Below are 21,286 nucleotides of genomic sequence, written 5' to 3' on the forward strand. Positions count from 1 at the left end.
TGCAAAAAGCAAACTTGACACACCTATGTAATCACCGTCACGAGGCAAAGTTCAGATTTGCTTTTGGGAACGTTCACAGCAGGAAACATAATCAGAGGACTTATGCACATCTAGTCAGCGAACAGAAACAATATGATAATAGAACAATTGTTCAAATTTGAAGTAGGCTAGCCTTAGCATTTTAAATACCAACATAAATGTCACTGCATTACAAATTGAGGTAAGTTTATCGGCTCATGGACATAAATGGATTGAAAAAGAGGTTAAAAACATGTCTCTGAAATGGCTGATTAAGGTGAGATTCTACCATTACTGAGCAATACAAAATGAAAGCTGGATAGGTTCTTAGCAGTTGTAAGAATATATAAGTATCTGCCTGTTACAAAATGGCTTCTACTATAGCACCCTGACTTTGCCAAATTTAAAAGGCCAGGCATAGAAAGGGATCTTGAGAGAAAAGCTTCCTGCCAAGACCCAGTTGCCACAAAGGTATTTTGTGGGAAACTATCAAACTGGTGGCAGTACAGAGAGATGATCCAGTGCAGCAGTGTTTATTCTGGTATATGTTAGTTTAGAATGGATTTGGTCAGTGTCATATTTATTAATTTACTGATGGATTTTATAGATGTATAAATGTGTATTACATATCCAAATGAAATAATATTTTGTTAATACATTCCAAATATTTGGATTATATGACTTGGGCTGCTAAACATGCAGAGGAGAAACTTTTTATTTAAAAAAAACCAACCTGATAATTCAAAGCGTGTTATTTTCAGAAAGGTGTTCCCTTGGATGATACCTGAGTACCCTTTCAAATCATACAGATACTTGTCTTTTAAAGGAAGAACAAATACCAAGGTGCATAGCCCATCTAAACAGCAAGCCCTCTGAGAGCTAGACATCCAGCTGTGCTCTTGTTACTATGCCATGGCACACCCATCTGAATTGATTAAAATTCAGTTGAATTGTTTTTTCCTTCCACAACACAACTGTGTCAACTGTCTTTGTGCATCAACACTTGATGTGCTGCCTAATTGTATTTGCGTTGATGCGCTTTGTGAAGATAAAGGTAGTTATGCCACATTGTCTCGTTGAGGTTTAAAAATATAGAAAGCAGGTACACAAAATAAGGGCAGAAACATACTGGGAACATATGCTGCAATACTGCTTGGAGTGTGAGGAAAAACTGGATTAAAGATTTGGATTACTTGTACTGTTTTAGTAAAGTCCTTCCTCCACTTTCCAATAGCACTGTTAAGATAGAGGCAGAAGCCAGCTAGCCTACTTCCTATCACAGAAAACAAGAGCTGATAGGTAGGGGATAGCAACTGTATTATTGCTTACAAATATTTATGGTGAACCATAAAAATATCTTCATAATTAATTAGTTAAGATCGGTTAAACATTACAATATAAACAGTAAGAGACATTCATCTGTCCAGACTTAGCATATTCATGTAGGTAGCTACCTAAGAGCTAGTCACTCCATGCTTCCTTTGTAGGCAGTGGAGAGAAACAGTAATTTCCAGAGGTCAGGGCATCTCAGACTAAGATAGTGGCCAAATCCTATCTGATCAATTACATTGTAGGATTTTCTTTTTCTCTCCATCAATTACAAGGAAGCCTTAACAACTACTCCATAGGTACATGTCCATGTTATAAGCATCTAAAAGTGAAGAGAATAATTCCTTCCAATTGCCAAATCCAGGATATTACTATCTAATTAATCTACTGTAAAAATATCAGATTAACAAGTTATAGTTGCTAAGAAATCATTATTCACTTTCCGGTCATTATAATTCACATATGTGGGCAAAATGAATACTTACAATTTGGGTTCAGGTTTTTAGATTTGACTCTTTATGGTTGTCTACTGGCCAACATTGACAGATCACTGGTAATTTCACAGGCTATTCCTGTAACATAGAATTGTCTGGAAATGTTATCACACTTGTCTTTTGATGTGATGACTTTGCAATCCAGAGGAGAAACAGCCCTCTGGTATAAGGGGCTTAAAAAAAAACAAAGGCAGAGGAAAATAGGATTTGTCGGGTAAAACTGTGTTCTCTAATGATACTTTGAATGTCCAATACTAAATAATAAGATGGAAATCTGTGGAGAACTGAGTTGCTGCTCAGCCACAGATAATGCTCTGAGATACAGAAATAGAAAAACACATGGAAAACTGTTGCCTTCTGAAATTTTGCCAAGTGTTTATTAGCTGTGATCTTAACTGTATATAGTAGTAAAAAATGTTTGAAGTCTAGGTAACATGGAAATGATGGCCCACATCAACAATCTGTTCCTTTCACCCCACTTCACCAGCGCCCCTCAGTGTGAGTGAATAGCAGCAGTTGACAGAAGAGTATTTTCTCTGCAGCTTTCATTTCAAGGGTTAAATTCTGTCCTTGACTACAGTGGTCTAAAGCTAAAAAAACTTAAATTGTTAATGTGTATCAATTCCAGATTTAATAGCAGAATAAATAAAAGCTGAATTTAGCCCTTTTTTGTTAACCTGTATATTCCACATACCTCAAACAACCATGGGACTTGAGAAGGGAATCAACTTAAGTTGTTTTGGATCGGTCCAGTTTTCCCCTTTTGTGATTATTCTTTCGACAATACTGTAGTTGAAATTTGGACTTCTTAGTCAGCAGTCTTGGATTCTGGAAAGTTTAATAAAAATATGAGTTTTAATAGAACATACATAGTATAAGTCAAATTTTCCCCTCAAGTAGACAGAAGGGAATCTATTGTAACTCTTAATGGATGTGGATTTATTCTGGAGTGTTTGGGGAGGACAAGGAACAAAACCTAGCCTTTTAATTTTAATAAAAATAGGTCACTTTTTCTCACCCTGTATAAATAATGCAATTGTATGCAAGTATGCCAATATTTTCATTCTGAAGAGCTTTGGTTTAAAAGTTCTCATGGATAAAACAGCTAATCCCTTGGGTAATAAGCTGGTACTGCTGACAGTAACCTGTTGACATCAACCTTAAAAGCATTTGGGGAAATAACACTACAATTTTCACTGTAAAAAGAATGTCACTGAAATCCCTGATAATTTACAAATTAGAGTCTGTGATGTTAGTAGAGAGTTACTGAATCTGTCATTGAGACTGTGACCTCACTGAAATCAGCTATAAAACTGTTCAACATTGCTGTTTCTAGAGGGCATGGGAGAACCTCATTGGTGAAACCATATGGGCTTATATTGATCCTGGGCTCTCTCCCATGGAAATTAGTGACAAAACTTCCAATGACTCCTGTGAAAGCAGGACCAAAGCTTTACACAGAAACAGTCATATTCAGTTCTCATAAATCTCAGAATCTCTCCTGAAATAAGTGGAATTACTGTGATTTAACAAAAAGCAATTAAGAGTATTTTTCTTTAATTCATGGAGGGGGAGAGGAAAAAAGACATCATTCCCCTCTGCTGCCTCACCACTGTGCATCAACCAGGACTCTATCTGCTGTCACAATCCTTATCTGCTTAGGCTGGAGAGGAATAGCTGACTTCACCATTTAAGGATTTAAACTGTTATTGTCTAGTGAATTTTCTGTTACTCTTATCCCTCTACTTACCCTTTCCCCACTGCTTAGCAGACATTCCTTAAGGAGAAGGGGAAAATTTTTGGTTTCTGGTTCTGTCTAGGTTTCTTAAAATGTAAGGTACCTTATTCCAGCAATGTGTAATTCGAACCAAGACAACCAGAACACTTTCACTTCAGTCCTTCAGAGCTACCTGGCTGGTTATTTTTGGATTATCATAGTTAAGTTCAAAGCCAAGGCCTGTAGCTGAAACAGTGGGCTGCTGTGAAGGCTCGCTCAATTCAAGGTAGTGCCTCCAGAAGTCATTCAACTCTGTCCATCAGTGGTCAATGAACTGACAAGCACATAATCCTCAAACAGAGGTGTAACATTCTTTATGTAGCACGCGGACTTCATGCTTCTCTTTAAGGTCCACTCTCAGAATGAAACCTCTATGGCCTTACATAGAACTGATCTGCTTTTCTTTATTTATAAGCATTGCATATACACACAGAAGTGAGATTCTTCTTTGCAAATGCAAATCAGTACTTGGGTAATGGGAGAGATCATGAGATTTTCTCCTAACTATGCCATATAACTGAGATGTTTTCTTTTGATTGCACCTGTCACTGGCTTCCTGAAGACTGGAACTTCATTCTTCTGTACACATTACTATCCTGTAACAGTGTCCTCTATCCAAGGGCAGGGATCTGTGCTTTTTGCATGACAGCTTCCAACCAAATGATTTGATGGGGAAAACCAAGTTAATGGCAAAAAGCTCCCTGTTCAGCCAAGCTGTATCTCTTTGGCTAGCAAATATGTGTCCTGCTGCAGAAAAGCAACTATTTCTTGCTATTTCTTATAAAGAGCATGTAAGCCACCAGCTCAGACTTCAAATGTCTACATCCATAAAATCAGAAACAATTTCCCCTAAGGAAGTACAAATTACACACTCATTTTGCCTCCTTCATGATCCATCAGCAGATGTTCACCACACCATGTTTATCTACCTGACCTGCAGTTGTAACCTTTGTAAGATGCAACTCTGATGGCCACCCAAAGGGTGTGATCCACAATGGTCTGAAACACGGAGCCAAAATGAGAATCAAGCTGTGGGTATAAGAGTATCAGTTAAAGCACATAAAGAAATGCTGAAGAGAAACATGGTCAAGATTGGTCAATAGCTTCCACAATGAATAACACAAGAACACACGTTAAACAGCTTCTACAGTGAAACAACCAAACCAGCGCAGATCAGTACCTTTAGCAGGAAATAACCTGACATACAGTTGTCCATAGCACTCCCAGCTACCATGAAGGGTTGAGGAGGGTTGCCTACATCACTTGCCCAAAATGCAAATGCAAAGATACCAAAAAACTTGTGGACCACAACTGCCGCTGGGAGCCATCCACAGGTGAGGATTGATTAATATCACCAAACCTCCTCATTCCTTCACATGCACAGCCACACACAAACAGGTTGGGCATCCAGACTCCGCAGAGCCTCCCATCCTTACATCCTTACAAGCAGATGGGACTTGTAGAGGGAGGATTTATGACAGGAATTCAGCAGCCAGAAGTCTCTTCTGACAGAACATTAGCCCGCCTGCATTTCCCTGGGAGGAGGAGGTGCTACATAGCATGGAGCCTCTTCTCCCAACAGGCAGAATCTAATGGATTCTCTTTCTGAATCATTAAGAGAACACAACGGATCTTAGTGAGGCTCAGGTATTGGATATTAACGGGTTACAAACCAGACTAGGAGAGGGAGATGACTTAATTTTGTGAAAAAGGAATCAAGCTGAAGCAGCATCTGATAGAAGGCCAGTATCCCATGAGAAGGTCATTTTCACTGTCTCAGCAGCCTGTCTCTCCTTACTATTTTTTCTCTGCACACAGCAAAATATTTCTACCTCACAGTGACATTCATCTTGTCTTTCATCCAGCAAAAACATAGCTTACTGTTTCAAAATGACATCTTTTGCTTGTTGCAAAAGAAGTCCTTTTTTTATTTTGAAAATACATGGAGGGGTAAACGTTCATCATTAAACTGATTTAAGAGAGAAAGAAATACGAAATATTTCACTCACCTCCCAGGCACCACGCAGGCAGACGCCACCTCCTCAATCCATCGGTCCAAACGCTCGCACCCACTGACGCTTCTCCTCCCTGCTTCGGCCCTTTTTCACATCAGCATCTGTGATTTGCAGGTAGCAGACACACCACGACCGCAGACACTACCCGCACATCCCAGGCAGGAGCAAAAACCTGCGCTTGTTCATTTTCTCCCTAGAAAAGGCAGGTTTAAAAGCCGGGATTTTTGAACGGCGCTACCAGGAACCCTCTCCCGGTGGCCCCCCGCGGACAGGGAGGCGCTCAGCGGTCTGCCCGGGGAGCCGGGGCAGGGGGAGCGCGGGGCTGGCGCTGGGGGAGGAGCCGCTGCTGTCGGCCCGTTTCCACGCCAACGGCGGGGGGGACCGCGGGCGGGCGGGAGGTGGCTCCCGGGGCGGGGGGCGCGGCTCCCGTCGGGGGTGGCCGGGCCCTGCAGCCCCCGCCCCTCGCGCTCCCGGAGCGCCGCCGGTGTACGGGCCGTGCCGCAGCTCGCAGCGCGGTGCGGCACTCGGGCAGTGGCGAGCCCGCACGGGCGTGGGCTGGGCACCGCCAGTGCATCGGTGTCCTCGGGCTTGTGCCGCGCTTCCATGTTTTCCGCAGCAGTGCGGTTCGTGGCTCTGTCAGAATTAGGAGGTTTATGATGAATTTCGCCATGCGTATCTTAGGGGACTGCTGAAGTAGATGGAACAAGTCACATACGTGTTAGAATGATGCAATAAAGGGTAAAGGGAGAAAAAGACAGTTTAGTTACACGGAATGGATCTCCTGTTTGCATTCCACTTTTTCCATCCGTCAATGAATGCTTTCAGTACTGTGCATGTATTTTCTTCCGCTTTTCACTTTCTGCCTTTCTCTTTTCCTGTTTGTTCCATTTGTGCATGTGTAAATTACTACAGGTTTCTTAAGGAACAATGAGTGTAATTTCCTTTTTATCTCATTAATGGATTGACCCTATTTATATTTTACTTTTTTTTCTAGTGTCTTTTTCCTTTTGGCCATATAATACCAGTTGCACTGTTGAATCTGCTGCCCTGCGCAAATAGCTGTGATTTCTCCCTGCACTGCCAATTTTATAAAGATAATTTGTTAGTGATACAGTGCTGCTGGAGATGGCAATAGAGACTCACAGACACAGACAGAATGCAGGTGGGTTTTCTCCCAAGAAGGCAAACATAACACAGTGCAAAAATTATCTGATTCCTGTAAATAATATCACTTCCAGTACTATCAGCAGAGCTGCAGCATTGATGAATTATAATTATTAAATATTTTAGTATTAAAATACAATGTAGCAACATCATTTTGCTTGCACAGAAATAAGAGCCATGAATCAGTGTACCACGTGAGGTGCATTCTTCTGTAAATAATAAACCTTAGGTCTTGTTCACACTAGGAGAGCTTGCCAGCACATCTAGACTGGCAAAGTTCTTCTGGCAAACCCCTAGCATTTAGAAAAGAAATGTCATATACGTAACTTGCATCAATTCCCAGCAAAATAGTAATACTCAAATCACCAATCTACCCTGCTTTAATTAAAAAAAATAGAAAAGATAAGCTCCACAGTTTTAGTTTGAATTTTCAGCTTGCAGTATCTATGCACAGATGTCTTTTGGTGCATTTACATGATCAGATGGTGGTCAGTTTTAAACTTCTAGCAGTGTTTTGTTTTTCAAATGTACTCTCTACTTGCAATTGCATCCTGATCTAGTTATGTTGGCAAGGGAATAGAATAAAAACTTGTATCTGTGGTAACTGAGTAGTCTAGATAATAGGATGAAAGAACAATAACAAGGTGTACAGGTTTAATCTGCGATTCCATAAAGAACAAGTAGTTACTATAGAAACTGTCACATTACATGTATCTTTAGTATAGTACTTTCTGTGTGAGAAAAAGCATCTTCCACACATCAACCAACTTTGGCAGAAATAACAGCATCAGCTAGCATCATCCCAGGTAGGAAGATCATTGTTCACACTCTCCCTACAGATTTCATCACTGTTTGGTGTTTCCAATTGATACAACAAAGCACTTGCTTTCTTGCAGTTCTGAGGGAGGCCCATAACTGTAGCTCACATTTTGTTAGTGAAGGAATTATGGGCATGTGATAGGTGGGTAATGGAATGGGCCCTTCTCAGAGAAGTTTAGGTGTTATTGTTTCAACACCACCATGTGGGAGCTGTTGATTAATGGTCGAGTTAAACCCCAGCACACCTGAAAAATAAATCAGCAGATACATCCAAGTTTTCTTCACTCTCACCTTGTCCTGCATCCAGAAATTCTTAGGGCCTTTCAGCATGCATTGATTGCACTACATGTAGCTAAGCTCTCAAAGGAATCTAAAAAGAAATATGTTTCAAAATGACATATACAGGTGATTAAGTGCCAGAGTCAAAAGCCATATAAAACCAGGTCTTCAGCTCAGTACTCTGGTGTTGTTTGAATATGGATAGATAGAACACACACAGATACATATTCAAAGTGAATAGTTTGCATTACTTTTCTTCCCCTGAAATCGTATACAATGATTTGAGAGGACTGTGCTGATCTGACTGGATTTCTGCTCCCCTTTTCCATGTGAGGCAGCCCACCATTTGTTTTCCATATCAGAGCAGGTTTCAGTTCGAAGGGAGCAGCGTTTCACTGCTGAGGTGTAACATCTCATACACAGCTTAGTGGAGCCCTTAGCTGCACGAGTTTCACTCAATTTGCCAGTGCTATTCATTGACCAAAAGCCAAATCCTCTCCTGTTTATTGTTGCTTTTTGTTTGGGATCAATCAAACCAGATGCATTCATATATGTCTAGTTTGAAGACAATAGTGCTAAAACAGAAATGTGCTCTTAAGTGGAAAATCCCAGAAGGATTTTTCTAATCAATTACCCTTTATTATACCATGACAACATCAAAATATTTATATGCACACATGCAATGTTCTTGGTGAATGTACATCTCCAAATGATAGAGGGTGAATTGAGAGGCCACATCTGGTCTGTAATAAAAAATATAATAAAAGACATTTTGTATTTCATTCAATTTTCTACCAAACACCCTCTTTTTAACATGCAATTGTAGATCTGGGTTAGATATTTATAGATGGGTCTGTGATTCTCTTAGCATGAAGAACTGAGCAGAACATTTAGAGAAGAATAAAAAGGCTGTATTTTTATTTTTAACCATTTTCTCACGTGGAAGAGTTTAAAATAGCATGAAGTACAGATGACTGGGAGCTGATATTTATAACTATCTGGCATATTGTTGCTTTGTACCAGTGACTGTGAGATGGTGAGGAAAAAATCATGAATGCACCTTCCAGCAGGTGGTACCAGCCTGACCTCATTTGGCTTTATAATCTAGGATGAAAATTCACCTTCTACCAGGATTTCACCCTTCAAGTAACTGAGGGTTTCACTTAATAGCAAGTGTTTACTCTTCCTATGAGGTCAAATCATGGGAGACATTTGAGAATGCCAGATAATGAGTTACAACTAATACCACAGTGACTAAAGACAAAGACTCCACATTTAGAAAAACAAGCATTAAATCCAGCACATGGAGAGCTGCTGAAGGCTCACCTGGAGCCCTGGGAGATGCTGCCTTCCCTGGGCAGTTACCTTTACACAGCCAACCCCACCCACCCTGAGCTCTGCGATGGATACATGGAGCCAACTCCTCCAAGCCTGCACAGGAAGCTTCAATGGCAATTCCATGAATAGTTCTTTGTAATGGACCCGTCCTTCAGGGCTGCATTATTACTTTTTCTTTTTTTTAAAGGAGAATGACAGTATTCTTTCCTTATCCTTCACTGTTAAGAGCAAAGGAATGGGAAAAAAAACCCAAAACAAACCCAAACCCCTTTGAACTTTAACAAGAAAGTGAGGATTATTTAGTAAAGTATACAAGAAAAGATCTGTGCAGAGTGAACAACTGGCAAAATCACCTGAGATCACAATATATAGATTCTTTGGGAATTACACACAAGAAGATGCAATTAATAGGGCCAGGAATGTTTTGAAATCAAAGCTTTTAAAACAAAAAGTACCAGCTTAAGGTCTCCTAGTAAAGTGGTCTGAACAACAGACTGTCAATTACCCTTGGGATACCCTCTTCCCTCCTGCAGTCTCCCAGTTTGCAGGTTTTCCATTTTATAAGAATGATTAAATATTCATTGAAGCAGTGAGTTGAAAGTAGGTCTCTCCCACTTGAGGACACAGGTAGGCATTTAGGTTTGGTTTGATCTTTGCAATAACAAACAAACAAACAAACAGGCAAATTGTGTTGTTTTCAGAATGTTTTGGATTCATCACTGATGTTCTCGCCAGCCACAGAAGTATCAACTTGAGGCTTCAGATCAATTATATGTATTTTTAACAGATACCAAGAAAAAAATGTTGTCATCTGATTTCATATTTCCTTGTATCCTTTACACATGATAATTCTACTTCATGTAAGAACCATGAGATCCAGCTACAGATTCAGCAGGCACTATAACCTGTTCCTTTTATTACCTTCTTATGTCTGATTAAGAGGAATAAGATACTGGTTTTAAAGAAAAAAAGGCTGAAAATTCTGTTTGAGGACACACAGGTAATTCTGGGAAGCTCTGGAAGAACGTTGTATCTACATAAACAATAAAGATATTACATAGATACACCTATCAACCAGTGATCATTTATGAAGTACAAAGTAGCTATCCAAAGTGGGAGCTTTAGCCAGTTATAACTGATCTCTTTAGTGAAGCATTTTTAGGCAGAGGGGTGAAAAAACTGTACAAAAGACTGTTTGGTCTCTGACTACACTAGTGACAAACTCATATGAAATTGCATATATGGGACTGCTGGTCCTCATGACTTACCCCTCCTCTCTTTTAAAAGTGTTTGCTCTGTCAATGACACACACAAGATCAATGCCAGTAGGACATGGAAGTGACTTACAGCCTCCACACGTAAGTCTCTAAGATCATTTTCAGCTTCCAAGGGCATCCCATCTGGCCTGCAACTGTACCCTAGAAATGTCCAAGTGTTCTGTAAGTCTTAAGTCATACCTGACAGCTCCAAGTGATACCTCAGATACCAAAATGGCATTAGAAACCCACATTTAGCCATCTGAATCACATTCTTACTCATTGGGTGACGGAATCAATGAAATGAGCAAAGCACATGACTTAACTTTTCCTAACAGATGAACTGATTAAGTTGATAAACCCTTTATCAAAGCTCTCAATTAATGTATTTTTCAGACTTACTTATAACTATGTTCTCTTTTAAAAGCATATTAAAATGACAGTAATTTCCATCAGCTGATGAAATAGTTTCTGGTATCTGTTATAATCATTGCAAATATGATTCTCTGCTTCTGTTTAACAGTGTTTTGAATACTCTGATATAATGTTCTTAAAGATAAGTACATTAGTAGCAGAATAGAAGTGCCTATGCTTAATCTGGCATGTTTACAGAAGCTAGACCTAACAGTTTGGTCCAGGTTAAGTAACAGGTTCATTTAACTGTTGCTGTGGCTTGGGTCCTGCAGCACTAGCATATATACAAAAGGCCTTTCTGCAAGAACACCTTCATTGATTCGCTCAGAGAGCCTCATTCAGGAATCTATCTCTAATCAGAAAATCAGTGTACTGTTAAGATGTGCCTATTTGTAAATCACAGCAAACAGCTGTGATTTACAGCTCACTGGAGGAATAAGGCTCTCAACCCAAGAGCCACATTACTGGGGAGGAAAAACAAATCATCCTCAAAGCAGCTCACACCTTGGCATTCTTGTATTCAATTAAGATTAAGGAATTTTTCACTGCTGGAAAGAAAATACAGACTAAAGCACTGCAAAACGCTATTGTAGAACCTCATTCAGAGCAAAATGCAATTTTCATTGAGTAGCATAATTAGTTTTCCCTAAGAACATGGCTTCTAATGGAAAACATGAAAACTGCAAAGTACCAGGTTGAGTGGAGAATCTGTCTGCCTTTCCATACCGCTCCGCTCCTGCCGTGCAGCCACCTGGGCCTGTGGTTCTAATCAAGATGTGTTTCTTCTACTCTCATTGCAAACAAAATTGCTAAGTCAGACCATCTGAAGCAGAAAGGGATTTACCTGCCCATGGTACCATGCTCTTCTTTTCCTAGAGATTCTGGCAGTTCTAACTTACTGCAGCCCTGCCAGTGTGCTAGATCACAGGTACAGACAGGGGGTGTCAGCACTGCCATTTCTCCAGTTCCTTCTTCTCTGAAATTTCTACCCAGTCAATTTTTAAAGTACAAAAAAAATAAATCTCTCACACTTCTAACAATGAAGAAAATGCAAACAGGAAGTGCTTGTTCAATGAGACTGAATGAATATTCCATTTAACCTCCTCCTGTTGTCTTCTAGTACTAACTACAGTTTTTCAGTCTGTGCAAGGATTCAGATACTCAAAGCAAGTTTATGTTAATTTTCAAGATTAAATTCCTCAGTATCTGACACATGATTAGATATTTTCTTCCTTTAAGCCTCCCATTTTTATTTATTGTTTGACAGTGGTATAAGCAAACCTATACAGGAAACTCTCATATACCTCTATTTCTGATGGATTGTGATTCAGTTCTACTATAGAAGTTCAGAGAATATTTTCACCATCTTAACATATTTCTCCATACACCATATGAGGCTAATTGTAAAGGTGAACGTTGAAGGTAACCAAAATGTTATAAGGGTCATTTTGCTATGTAATGACATTTTGTAATAGGGTTCCAGTTGCACAGATATAGTTTCCAGGTATAGAGGTTTAAGATATTTATCAAAACTGTTTATTGAGCTTCATTCATGTTGCTTTACTGTTGTGGCTTTTCTGCTTCAAGAGAGGAAAAGACTGCTTTAAAAATCTGTTCTCTCAGCAGAAGTTCTGAAACCTGAAACCTTGCAATTGTGCATTAAGGGCTTGTAAGGCAGTCAGACTTCAAAGTGTAACTAAAACACTGCCACAGCTTTACCCTGAAGGGTAGCTTTCCAATCGGTCAGGCAGCTTTAGCCCCCGCAGTAATATGATTAATAGGAAGCCTTATCCGCAGCTCTGGGAAGCTGCTCTCGGACAGCTGCCCACAGAGGACACTTCCCTTGTTCTGCCGAACCACCTGCCTGTCCTACCTCCCTGCTCGCCTCTCCTGTGAGATCAGTGAGAGGCCAGTGGGCTGCAGGGGGCGGGAGCTTCCTCCCTGAGCACCCTATGCGAGCCGTGGCCACCAGCTGAGCATCAGCACCCGCGAGCAGAGTGACAAACAGCTCTTAATGATTTCTCAACTGTTCACCTGACCTGAACAATTACTTTAGACAACTTTTTGCCTCTTTCCTTCCCATTCACTCAGTTTGCCCCATCCAGCTAGACAATATCTGTAGGAAATGAGCAGTCTCACACATCTTTACAATAAGCCTCTGTGGGAAAGCAGACCTTCTTTCCCCATAGGAATCTGTAAAATTTACTACAATATAAGTAATAAGCATATGAACATCTGTCAAACTGATCATGTCCTGTTCACCTTGCAGTAACAATTTCTGTGTGACTGAAACTTGCTATAGTAGTTATTAACAATTTCTACACTCTTGATGTACATACTTGGTATAAAGTACAAAATCTGATAGTTAAGTTAGTGTTTGTGAAGGTGCCAGTGCAGGTTCTCTTCTGAACAAAGCCTATCATGCACACCGAATTCACTGCTTTCTGTGAATGCTGCACTTCACAACAGGTACTTGTGGAAGCAGAACGTTACCAGTCTCATAGTTAAGGGCTAGACTGGTCCCTTTAAGGCTCATCTTATAGCAACACGGCTGCACTGCTGACGTGCAGGACAAAAGGACAAATTTTGACCTGGGAAACCTAAGGTGGCACAGTAACTCGATGGCTGGGACTTGGCTTTCTGGGGGTAGTTATCTGAAGGCTTTAATTTTCTCTGCAGTAATTGATCTGGGGACTTTGGCACAAGTAGTTCCTATGTCAGATTGTTTTCCTTCCTTCATGCGTTTTGGCAAAGTCTTCCCTGTAGAGGAAATTAATAAATTTCAGGATGACATTTCCTTCTTCATCCAAAAGAACAAGAAAGAAAAAAAACCCCACAAAAAAACCTAAAAACAAAGAAGGAACATTTTCAGTATTTAATTTTTACGTTTTTAAAGATATTTCCCTGAATAAAGGAAAGGTATTTTGTCAGAAAAATAAAAGCCAATAAATTTCCTAATTAGCATGACCAATACGCATGCAAGATCAGTTGAATGCATGTTATACATATGCATATGCATTCACCCAGGTAGGTAGGATGAGCATGAGTAGATCTAAAAGTTAAATTCTACATTTAGAAAACTTCAAGAAGATTAATTACATGGGAGCTGCAAGCAGCTGGAGTTCTAAAACAGAATAAAAGCACAGCAAAATGTATCAGTGCTTGTGCTTCAGTGTGCAAGCAGACTATCAACAGAGCTAGGAGAAAACGTAAGCCAGTATTACTTTGTTGCTTCCGTTTCACCTCCATTTTGTTTGTTTGCTTTCTTGTAGGTGATAATGTATGAATAGAGTTTCAGTAAAAAAGGGAAAAGTTGCTTTTATTCTGGATACTTCTTTGGATACTTGGTCATGTGAATGACCAGTGACCCACAGTTCAGGGATGATGCACTACTGCAGCAGAGCATCTCATTATTTCCACCATAGTGGTTTTCCACCCTAAAAGGATCCCACACCGACAGTTCTATCAGTTAGCAGTAGGGTACTTGTTTTGGTCAATTAATGAACTCGGGATTCTGTACAAAAACAGAACCAAAGATGTATTTTTCATGTTGTGAACTGCTCCTATGTGAAACACAAGTGTACTCTGTCTAATTCATCCCTGGGGTTTATAGAGATGCTGCAATAAAAACATTCTGTAGATCAGAATTGTTAAGTTCTTCAGCTATTACTCCTCTTCATAAAAATGAATGATTTAGATGGTTAAACCCATTGCTTTCAGGCAGGGTTTAAGTCACAGGCAGTGTCTTATTTACTACCAAAATAACAATTAAAAAAAAGTATGTTTCTTGGATTTCTAAATTATATTAGAGAAGCCAATGCAGATATATAATGCAGCTGTATTAGTTGGAGTTTCTATGTTACTTTCAGTGGTGCTTTGATATTACAATTTTACACACGCTAAAGCAAAGTCTTTAAAACTTAAAGCAAGGTACGCAGGAGTCTCTCTAATCCTTTACTGAGGATTAGGAACCTCTTGTTTACCAGACCAATCTTTCCTGTTCCTTGTTAATGCTGCAAACATTCTGGATTTTTAAAGGATCCCCAGAGGCAAGCACATTATGTGCTTCTCCAGTGTACTGCTGACTTTTTCATATTTTCATAACCTTAATTTGTGCTATGTCTCTCATTCAGGTAACACCCCAAAATCCTTAGTATTGGAAAAGCAGATCCCATAATGCTTTTATAAAGTTTATAGCTATTGTATTTTAGTGGGGATATGACAGACACTACTATTGAGGTTGTGATTTATACCTGGTAAATCCCTAGTGCTGTCATAAGATAAATGCATTCAGCCAATGCAGAGATCTGAAATGGCTTGAAATAGAATTGTTTACTATTTCTAATCCAATACCAGTATCTACAGTGTTTTTCTTAGCCCTTTTAACATCCTAATAGCACTTCAGTTCATTTAAAAAGGGACTTCCCACCTCTGTGTGCTGTAAAAGAAGAGATACTCTTTGTTTCTAGGCATAGGCATTGTTTGGGGCATTACTGTATATTCCTGTTAAATTATCATTGAAAGGCCGAGGGTTGTTGTTGTAAAGAAGAGGAAAATATTCTGGATTTCAAAGATGTCAACAGAATTTTCAGTTATAAGACTCGGTAAAGCTCATGGGGTACAGGCAGGTGAGTTCTATTTAATTTAATGTGGCCTATCTTCTGCTCTAAACTTACCAGAAAGAAATTCCAGCCCAGTTTTATACTATTATTATATTTAACCTACTCCCTTAATACACAGCCTTAATTACTTCTTACACAGCCTTAATGCTGGAAGCACTGAGGCTCAGAATGCTGACTCTAAGCTACTACAGGGTTTTCAGACTGTGCTCTTGTGACTGGTGACTCAGAAATCTTCTCAGTGATGCTAAAGAATAATTATTTTGAATTCCTGTTTTTCAATGAGAGCAGTAGTGAGCAGGAGATACTACGGGAGGTGTGCTGGGGAAGGCCCTTCTGTGGTCATCTTCTCACTCGGAAAGGAAACACTGTACAAGCACTGCATTTTTACTCTGTATGGTGCCTGCTAGGACTCACTAGTTTAATAAACACTTCGTTACCTGTAAAATGGTGTTAGTGTCTTGCAGTACCAGCAAGAGAGCTGCCAGGTCTGGAAGTTGTGTCAGGACCATTTGGGAGCTCATAGTCTGTGAGCCTCCCCTCTGGGGATTTCACAGCCGTTGTACTGGATGTACTGGTGCACACAAAGATGCTGAGCAGCGTTTTCTCTTCCAATTGTGTCCGGCTCTGCTTTTCTTTCCCCTGTGTCCCCCTTCCCAAGTAGAAATGCTCATATTAAGCATTTCAAATCATTGTGTGAACATCACAGAGACATCTGAGGTGTCAACAACACATTAATATTCTACAGAATCTGTGTTTATGTATTATTTTACTATGTTATCCTAAGTGGTACATCACTTTGTGGCCACATGCTTCCTACCAAAACAAACATTTAAATGGCTTTGAGTTGAAAGCTGACATTTGTAAAGAAAAGGATTTGTAATGTGATTTAATTGATTTATGTAATTGAAAAGCAAAACAAACCCCCACTGTTATGTACTAGAAATGAGCCCTTTGTCTTCTCCAAAATTTCATTTGTTTACATGCCCTGCAGCCATACTGAGAGAACGGAATCACTGGTGACTTCTCTTGGGCCTGTCTGAAAAAGGAGTCAGAAAAGGGAGGAGGAGACTGGCCAGAGGGTTGTGAGAAGGAAGAGATGAGTGCTCAGATAAAAAGCAACCCAAGGGAAGCCTACAAGTTCTCAGAAAACCAGATCAATAATGACGTTAACTGCAGCTGCAAACGCAACTATCTGCATTTTGACAATATTTTTCCCTACTACTTCACTATGCCCAGAGTATCTTCAACACTGCAACAGATAAAACACCTTCGGAAGGGCATTATTTTAATGGAAACTCAAGATCCCGAGGATGCTGCTGCATTTTTCAGTAGAGGGCTAGTAGAAACACCAGCTTCCCTTCCCCTCCTATCGCTTGCTCAGCAAGATGCAAGGATCTGAGACTGCTCTAATTTACAAGTGTCTCTCAAACAACTTTCCACTGACTTTGTCTCCTCCCTTTTCCCTTTTCCCTTCCTAGACCTTTCACCCTTTGGTTCCCTTGAGAAAACCATGACGAATTTCCACCTGGCAATTTCAGTCTCAGTGTTAGGTAGTCTCCTGTTGGTGGTTGGCCTTTCCTCTCCACCCTTTCTCTTCACCACATTGAGACTTTTGACAAGGTCAAACAATTCATCTTTGTTTCTATATTTATACTGGGAAGCTCCCTTTAGTAGCACAATAACCTTTCAGATAGGACAGCCTGAAAAAAACAGTAGATAAGAAAGCTCCTGGTACAGAAACCTGGCCTGGTAAAATAAAACATTTCTTTTCTTTTAAATGAAAACTTCCTGAGTTTTCACACAAAGTAAGGAATAAAGTGCAGGGCTACTGAAAGCTGTCCTGCCTACCTGAATGTATTTGTTGGATATTTTAGAAGAGAAGTGAAAGACAGAGACACAAAAGTGAAAGCTGAATGCTGATAAATGAAGCGATCAAGAGAATTGCAATAAGTTTGCAAGGAAGTCCTGAAAAAGAAGGAATTAAAGGAAACTAAAACTAGAAATTAAGATGATGGGGTTAAAAATGGCCATTAAGTATTTGAAAGCAAAGACAAGAAATAGCGATGGATACCCGTTTGTGAAAGTAAATAGAACATCTACCAGCATGAGAAAGGTGGGCAGAATGATCTAGCTATAGTTGTTACAGAAGGATGGGAACTTAAAGCAAGGCATGGCTTCTCTGGGCAGAATGCTGACTACTCTGTGCAAGAACAAGTGTTTGCTTATGAAATGATGTGATGAAATGCTTATGGTGTGGCACTACCCCAAGGAAGATTGGTATCAACATGAATTGAGCTCCACAATGGCTCTGGGGGAGGGTGGAGTTTAAGCTCCAGTTCTTTGCTACTTTTATTTACACTTACAGTCAGTGTTTTATCTTATCTAGAGAGAATGAAATTACTTTAAGGTCAAGTGGTCCAGATGTGGGCTTTGTTCAAAAGTATCACAGATCATCTGGCAAAGCAACTGTACAATAAATAGGTGCTTGCTGCAGAGAATGTCAGCTTATAAATCTATCACCTCCAATTCATTAATCTTCTTCTGAAGCTGTACCTCCCAGATTTTGATTTTATACTGATTTCCACAGCAACCCAGCATTCGGAGGTGTACTGATGTGTGATGATGATTGTGTGAGCAGTTTGCGTATCCCAGTTCCATGGACACAGGCTATGTGGTTTATCTTAATGAAGAACTTTGGGAGGAGTTTGGAAAGCTGTCTCTGAAAAACCTTGGTTTTCATAAGCTATTTCAAAAGACCAGAGGGAAGTGTGGATAAACCAATCTGGATATGAATGATTTATAGTCCTCTGAGACTGCATTAAACTACTTCCATGGGAGCAGTTTACTAGTTCCCTGTTGCCTGGGACTCTGTAGGGCACCAAGTATTCCCAGCCACTCTTGTCTAATCCCCCATAACCCTTTTATGCCTATAACCTACAACCCAAACACTTGCAATCCTTGTCAAGGGAGGTACTGCTGGGGATGGAGTAAGCTGTCCAAGCTTTGCCTCCTTCTCAGGAGGCTTGAGAGAGTGTCCTTTGCGAGACCGAGAGTGCAGGTTTCCTTTACCACATCCTGCTGCAGGAGAAGTATGGATGGGCTGGAGCTGATCCTTGGGGATTTTCTTCTCCTCACGTTCTTCCAGGGGACATAAATATAAGGTTGGGTTTGGTGGTTTGGTTTGTTGAGGTGTTTTTACACGGAAAGTGCCAACTGCTCCATGCAATGATGCACAGAGCCACAGCCTCAAAGATAACATGTTTTTCACTTTCCTTTGCCTTTCTGCACAAGGTGAAATCTTTGTTTTAAATTTCATTAGCCTTCAAGAGTGAATTGTCTGACTCTGTTTTTCCTTACTATTTATTTGAATCCTCACAGCAGCTGACCTTCAAATGTAGCACAGGTGGTAAAAGCTGTAATAATATCACCTCAAGGTGTTTCTTTGCATTTGCATTAAATTGATTCCTAATAAGTCAGTAACATAAGAAGCTATTCAATGCCAGCAAAACCTCAGAAATATCTAGCACAGAATAACCTCTAGATTAGAATCATGTTTTTCAGCTGACTGTCAAGTTCTCCCATGTGCTATCAAAGGTCATTAAAACCTCTGTCCCACTTGTTCTTTTATCCCTGCCTGTGGAGATTCATTTGAAAATACCTTGCTGACTCCTATCCGCAAAACTTCCTTATCTAACCATATATGAATCACTTTGAAAGCAGCTGCATTTCTCTTAGCAACCAAAGAATCAGTCTTAGCAACAAGACAGCCAGAGAATTTTGTGTTCACATAGCTACTTGTGGACAGCACGTTCTGCTCTCTGCTTTCCCATGGCATTGCTGCTGCAGTGGGGACTTTCTGAACCGGTACAGACAGATCAGACGCTTGTTCATAGGAAAGACAGCCATTGCAGGGCCAATGATGATCTTTGTGCCTTGACTGTTCTTTCCTTTAGGAGACAGTGCAAGAGACTGACTGTTGGAAAGCTCAAAAATTACATTTTCCCTGTGACAGAATTGTCTACTACAGAGACGTGTGAGGAAGCTGACAGCTTCCAAAATCTTGACTTCCCCCACAGAAACCATAGTGGAGAATTAAACTATTAGCTCTAAAGGCTCACACCTCAGGCTCTCTCAGCAGCTGTTCAAGAGCAGTTAGAAAGGCTGGCTCTAAGGTGACTTTTACACATTTTTTTTTTCCCCTATATTTTCTTAGCAATTTTGGAAGAAATATTATAATGAGAGAAAGTGGGAACATGAGAGCAATTGCCATTTTGGTTATTGCCTGGGCTGTTGTCTTTCCAGGACTGTTGGGGAAGCTTCCTGAGGAAGCAATGCTAAGATGGCATTTATGAACAGAGCAGTGTTGTAGTAGTTTCCATTTCTCAGTCTCACATTGGAAGGAAATGAGTTACCATGTGTAGTTTGAGCCTATTAAGCAAGTGGAAGTGCAAGTAGAAATAGTAAATGCACTGACAGCCCACCTGTGTTCCTCCTGTGTCTCCTCCTGTAGGTGCTGTTGGCATACTGCATGCCGGTTTGATTCCCCTACTTGTATCCAAACTGAAGAATGAGTTGGAGGAAATCCAGGAGCTGATCCTTGGTACACTCTCCAACTGTCTGCGCATGGAGGCTTGTGAAGCTCTAGCAGCTGACGCCGTCACTGTCCTGAAGGAAAAGCTCACATGCTCATCAGTGGCCACCAGAAGCAAAGCAGCTTGGGTCCTCTTAGAAATCAGGTAAAGAAACCTGTCTATAACACATGAGCCCAAGAATATACTCATTTCACAAGGGAGTCAAGGCCATTAGTTTACAATTGTGTTCCACTACACATGGAAGCTGTCACATTTCCCATGTAAAGCAGTATCAGCCTCAACACACACATACATAGAAGACTTCTAAAATTCATAACTGCCGTAAATACTCAAGAAAGCAAATGCAGATCAGTAAATGTCATTCCTTATCCTTCTGTTTGTCTTTGGTGTTGGCAGTGAAATCAGGATTTTTTCCTGATTTTCTCAGCACTGCTAAGAAAAAAGTCTTGCATGAGAAATGTGAAAACAAGATTCTGACCAGGAGTAGGGAGCAGAAAGAAGGAGAAAGCAGGGAGAAGCTCCCTTGGTTTTTGAACAACTGTTCTCGCTCTAAAAACTAAAGATCCCAGGAAGCTTTCAGTGTGATTGAGAACACAAGTAGTTTTCTGACCCAGGCTGCTACAAACATCAGTGATGGATCAGCAAAAGCAGTCTTTATATTCCACTTGTGGGTCAAACACTGGCTGGAAGGAACAATTCCAGTCCACTGTCCTGAAATCACAACATATAATAAAAGTACTCAGCAGATGTCTGGTTTAAGAAGGCCTGCAGGTGATGTAGCTTACTTATCAACTGGCACAAAACACTTCCTAATGTCCTATAACAAGGTAAGGCCCTCTAGGAAAAGCAAGAGAGTATCAATAACATGAGCAATAGAAAGAAAGCAGAAATGCAACCTGAGTATGGACATTAGCTAGGCTACATGTCCCCGCAGGAGATGGGCCATGTTAGATACTTCCTCATTAGGCTGGAAAGAAAGACAGAAAATTGACCTGGGAGCAGTAATAACTGCAGACCTCAAACTTAGCAGGTTTTAAAATCTGTGTAGGGTTCAACAGCCAGGTTTCTACCTGAATTGTCATAGCACATTAAACCCTAACCCTGGTACCTGCTGCTGCCCAGCCATCTCCAGTGTATGGCAGACGGTAAAAAACAAGTAATCCAAACAT

General features: G+C 40.3%; 1 protein-coding gene across 1 annotated transcript in view; it reads left to right on the plus strand.

Moving 5' to 3' along the window:
* Positions 1–21,286, plus strand: part of RSPH14 (radial spoke head 14 homolog) — a gene marked incomplete at its 3' end in the record, with an annotated part of 83,757 nt that overhangs the window by 60,851 nt on the left and 1,620 nt on the right. Inside the window, exon 4 of the mRNA XM_080628818.1 lies at positions 20,036–20,261. Coding sequence (XP_080484944.1) covers positions 20,036–20,261 — 226 coding nt within the window. The remainder of the gene's footprint in view (positions 1–20,035; positions 20,262–21,286) is intronic.

This window comes from Psittacula echo (genome assembly GCF_963264785.1).
Source record: "Psittacula echo genome assembly, chromosome: 13".
NCBI classification, from domain to species: domain Eukaryota; kingdom Metazoa; phylum Chordata; class Aves; order Psittaciformes; family Psittacidae; genus Psittacula; species Psittacula echo.